Source organism: Chrysochloris asiatica, unplaced genomic scaffold (assembly GCF_000296735.1).
Source record: "Chrysochloris asiatica unplaced genomic scaffold, ChrAsi1.0 scaffold00038, whole genome shotgun sequence".
Lineage (NCBI taxonomy): Eukaryota > Metazoa > Chordata > Mammalia > Afrosoricida > Chrysochloridae > Chrysochloris > Chrysochloris asiatica.
This window is the reverse complement of record NW_006408556.1, coordinates 1,210,023-1,214,838: the sequence shown is the minus strand read 5'-3', so window position 1 is coordinate 1,214,838 and position 4,816 is coordinate 1,210,023. Positions and strand designations below refer to the sequence as shown.

Genomic DNA, 4,816 nt, shown 5'->3' with positions numbered 1-4,816 from the left:
TTCTTCAGTTCCCCCAGCTTGAGAAATACTGACCGTGTTCTTCCCTTTTGGTTTTCTAACTCTAAATCTTTGCATATTTTATTATAGTACTTGGCTTTATCTTCTCGAGCTGATCCCCGAAATTTCCTGTTCAGCTCTTGCACCTCTTCAATTCTTCCATTTGCTTGAAGCTCTTTATTTTCATTTTGTGTTGTGCCCCATAAGTAAATAAAGATCTTGGAAGCTTTGCTCCATCCACATCATTAATACCAACTCTACTTTGAGGAGGCAGCTCTTTCTTTTCTGGTCACATTTTGAGTGTCTTCCAATCTGAAGGGCTCACCATCCAGCATTATATCAGACAGTGTTCCACTGTTGTTGTTGTTAAGTGCCGTCGAGTTGATTCTGACCCATAGTGACCCTGTATAGGGTTTTCAAGGAGCAACTAGTGAACTTGAACCACCGACCTTGCAGTTCAAATGACTTTGCAGTCCGATGCATTAGCCCAGAGCGCCACATCAGGACTCCATAATGTTCCACTGCTACTCATAAAGTTTCCAGTGGCTAACCATTCAGAAGTAGTTCACCTCTCCTGCTTCCTAGTCTGGCTTTGTCTGGAAGCTCTGCCGAAATTTGTCACCAATGATAACCCTGTTGGTATTTGAAATATTGATGGCATCGCTTACTGCATCACAGAAACACACAAACCACCACAGTGCAACAGACAGGCAAGTGGTGGCAGTGATTTACAAGTTAGTTTCAAACTAAGGAAAGATAAATTATGGTAAGAAAATAGACACACTTGGTCTAATTAATATTTATAAAATTTGTCACCCAACAATTGTTGTTAAGTGCCAACGAGTCAATTCCAACTACTGAGTGTCCAATTTTCCTTTTTAAAGTTTCTTAGTGAAAGTTCTTCCTTCCTTCCTTCCTTCCTTCCTTCCTTCCTTCCTTCCTTCCTTCCTTCCTTCATTTCTTTCTTTCTTTCTTTTTAACTCCAGTTTTGTCTGCAGCGATGTGTAAGTAAAGTAGAATTAACTGCTTTATAGACTAAAAGAGAAGATGACTTCGTGCTTAACTGCAGTACTCTAATGGTCTTTTCCTTCCACAGAGCATTCTTTCTTGGAGGATGTGGCAACAGATGACCTAAGTCCATCCCACCCCTAGACTCAATAAGGAACTCCCTTTTAACTTTCCAGTAGATCAAGCCTCCCTGGTCCACACGGCTCAGTGAATCCTCCCATCTTTTCACTCAGTCCCTTTAGTAAACTTCTTTACCTAGCAACAGATACATTGACTTAGAGAATTTCTCTGATTGGCTGAATACAGCAGGGGTCTCTAGAAAATGTTTTCTTCCTTTTACCTCCACCTGTTCCTCTCCCCACACACAGACTGAGAGTTATCTGATTTCAGCACCAGAGGACCATGGTCTTTAGTGAGGTGCTAGCTTTGGGACTCCAGACCTTGATGACTCTCTTGAGCCCCCAGAAAGCAGGGGCCATCCAGGGTGAGTACTGAAGGCACTGGAGATTTAGGGAGTTGGGTCACATGAGGCAGACAGTATAGAGGATGAATTGTTCTTCTTTCTTTCTTTCTCTGGTTTATGGGCAATTTCCTTCACCCAATGATCCCCAAACCTCTGTCACCTCTATGACATCCATTCTGGACCTAACAAAAAGGTGGTGCACAGTCCAGCCATACCAGCATCTCTTTCAAGTTTTGTTTAAGTTCAGCAGCTTCCTCCCCATTGCATCCTTCTTTCTGAGACCCAAACCTCCATTCTACTGCTACCAAGGATCCCGATTTCTCTACCACTTCTTGGCTTGAAGCATGCCCTTGGAAGTCCATATCTATTTCTCTGTCTGCTGCCATGTCCATAGTCAACTAATGATGGGTCTTTATTTTACTCTAGACGTGAATTCCTGTGCTCAGGATCCACAGCGTGTTTGTCTTTCTTTTGGACCTGGCATAGTGCTGGGCACACAGTAGTCCTTCAATGAGTATTGAACAAACAATTTCAGAGAATTCCAAAGGAATCTTACCAATCAAAACCTAAATCCTAATTTCCAGAATACCAAGCCTTGGTTATAAGAAGAAACATGTTCAGTCATAACAGTCTGAGGTGGAAGAATTGGGACATGAACGCTGAGCTTCTGACTCCCTGTCCTGTGCACTTTGTAATACCTCAAGCTGCCTTTTTCTATTTTCTTGGTCTAATTGTCACAAATCTCAATTCTTAACCCTACTAATCAACACTCAATTCTCTTCACACACCCTTTTACTACATTTTTGATCCAAAATTTCATTTACATTCCTGTCCTTAGTCATTTTTTCTTCTTCAGATGGTCATAGCCAAGAGTTAACTTTGGGAATCCCAAGCATGACTTTAGGCATCCTCTCCTCTTCCCAACCCCTGGTACACCAGACTAGACCTGTGTCTCTGTGTGGCCCATAGTGTCCTGGGTAGGTGCCTGCTTCTCTCCCTTTGTCTCTCTTCCATCTTCCAGCAACTCTATTGCACTTCAAGGACCATCTCAGTGTCAGAATTGGACTCTCCCACACAGAACTCAAGATGGCCACAGTTTCAGACACTCAGTTGCCTTGTAAGGATAATTGATATGATACGTTTTCTTCTCTTTCCTTGTCCCTGAACTCTCCTAATATAGCTGACCACATGGGCTCCTACGGACCAGCCTTCTATCAGTCTTACAGTGCCTCGGGTCAGTTCACCAACGAATTTGATGGGGAACAACTATTCTCTGTTGATCTGAAGACAAGTGAAGCTGTGTGGCGTCTGCCTGAGTTCAGCAACTTTGCCCACTTTGACCCACAGGGTGGGCTGGCCAGCATTGCTATGATCAGAGCCCATCTAGAAGTATTGGTGGAACGCTCCAATGGCACCAAAGCCATCAATGGTACCAGATTCTTCCTCTGCCCCACTCAGACAGGAGTATCCCAGAGGAAGTGTGTCCTACCTCACTGTCTCCATCCTCCCTCTGACACATCACTCTCTCAGAACCCATGGCTGTTATCCTCAGCCTCTTCCTTTCTCCGGAGTCTCTAGCTCCTCTCATACCCCTTAGGCAACATGCCCACCAAGACTTCCCCCCAGGGATCTGTCAGATATAGGGACCCTGGAGACCCCACTATCCTCTCAGTCTCTACTCCTGGTTTCCCTTCCCTCCTATTCTAGTAGTTATCACCATGCACCAAAGCATCCCCTGCCCACAGAGGGCTAAGTAGGAGGAAACAACCCTTGATCCCAGCCCTAGTGAGGCCCACGCTGTAAGAGACGAGCCTTTGAGATTCAGCGCATCATTCCTCCTAGTGCCTCCAACAGTGATGCTGCTCCCAAAATATCGAGTGGAGCTGGGCCGGCCCAACATCCTCATCTGCATGGTGGACAACATCTTCCCCCCTGTGATCAACGTCAGCTGGCTGCACAATGGTCAGACAACCACCAAGGAGGTGTTCCAGACCAGCTTCTATTCTCGGCCTGACCATTTGTTCCGCAAGTTCTACTACTTACCCTTCGTGCCCACAGCAGATGACGTCTATGACTGCAAGGTGGAACACTGGGGCCTGGACAAGCCACTCCTCAAACACTGGGGTATGGAGACCCTCCTCAATTTACCATCCTCAAACCTATGCTTCCTTTTTTCTAGAATCCCTTCACCCTACCCCTGACTCTTTTTTTCTCTCTCCTAGAGCCCTACCTGCCTACCCCACTACCACACACCACAGAAACCCTGATCTGTGCTCTGGGCCTGGCTGTGGGACTGGTGGGCTTCCTCATGGGCACCATCCTCCTCATCAGAGGCACATGCTTGTCCAGTGTTCCCAGGTACACAAGTCCCCAGGAGTCCGGGTAAAGAAAAGTGGAAGATTCCGAACAGGATGGGGCGGAGAATTGTGAGGTGGAAAGAGACTGGGGAGGGGTGATATAGACAAGTGCTGGTTGTCATTGAGTCTATTCTGACTCGTGCAACCCCATGTCTACCAAGTACAGCTGCTCTAGAGGATTTTCTTGGCTATAATCCTTATGGAGGCAGATTACAGACCTTTCTTCTGTGGGACAATGGTGGGTTTGAACTGCCAGCTTTTAAGTTGGTATTTGAAAGCCAATCATTTGCATCAGCCAAGGACCTTTTTAGACAAGTTGTTGAGTGCATCAAGTTGGTTCCGACTCATCGATACCCTGTTTCTGAGGAGCAACTGGTGGTTTGACCCACTTACTTTGTGATTAGCAATCCAGTGCTTATCCTAAGTGCCATACCAAGTGGAACAGACGTGGGATGAGGGAGTGAGTTTTGGGCAGAAGTGGGGTGCTCAGAGATAGGAGCCCAGGACTGTGAGCTTGAACAATGTTGGTCATATGGTCTTTACTACTTTAGGTATCGACACTTTTAAGAGAAGAGGATTGTGGGATGCATCCTGTGGATTCCTAGCAGGCTTCAAAAGCTCTTGCATATCCAGCGCTACAGTCCACTAAGTATATCCTCGCTATACTGATGTCTAGCAGGACCCACCTCTATCCTCTATGGCCCCTCATTTTGGTCCCAGTGCTCCTGATAGGACTTTGTGGGGTACCAACTACATCTACTTCCTACCCCCAGCACATACATACATACACACACACACGTACACACACTTTCTTGTTCTATCCAAAGCTCTGGCTAGCAGCAATAAATTCTTTAATGGCATTTGAACTTACCGTTCTTACTTGGTCTTGGCCAATTCTCTCAGGGTGTGAAGGATGCTGGGACCTGGGAGAGGGGATTCTGGGTAATGATCATTGTGGGTGACCAGCGGATACCGGGGTCTGTTTCATTCA

The 4,816-nt window shown here is 46.0% G+C and overlaps 1 protein-coding gene across 1 annotated transcript; it reads left to right on the top strand.

The window, feature by feature from the left end:
- Positions 1–1,407: 1,407 nt before the first annotated feature.
- Positions 1,408–3,854, top strand: LOC102822545 (HLA class II histocompatibility antigen, DO alpha chain-like). The gene is made up of 4 exons (XM_006860550.1): positions 1,408–1,489; positions 2,649–2,897; positions 3,311–3,592; positions 3,691–3,854. The coding sequence occupies exons 1-4, from the start codon at positions 1,408–1,410 to the stop codon at positions 3,852–3,854; spliced, it is 777 nt and encodes a 258-aa protein (XP_006860612.1).
- Positions 3,855–4,816: the final 962 nt, after the last annotated feature.

Bases quoted from the DNA above. Each gene is read 5' to 3' on its own strand.
- LOC102822545 (XM_006860550.1), top strand. From the start codon at position 1,408: ATGGTCTTTAGTGAGGTGCTAGCTTTGGGACTCCAGACCTTGATGACT. The intron at 2,898-3,310 runs GTACCAGATTCT...CATTCCTCCTAG, and splicing joins TGGCACCAAAGCCATCAATG to TGCCTCCAACAGTGATGCTG. The intron at 3,593-3,690 runs GTATGGAGACCC...TCTCTCTCCTAG, and splicing joins GCCACTCCTCAAACACTGGG to AGCCCTACCTGCCTACCCCA.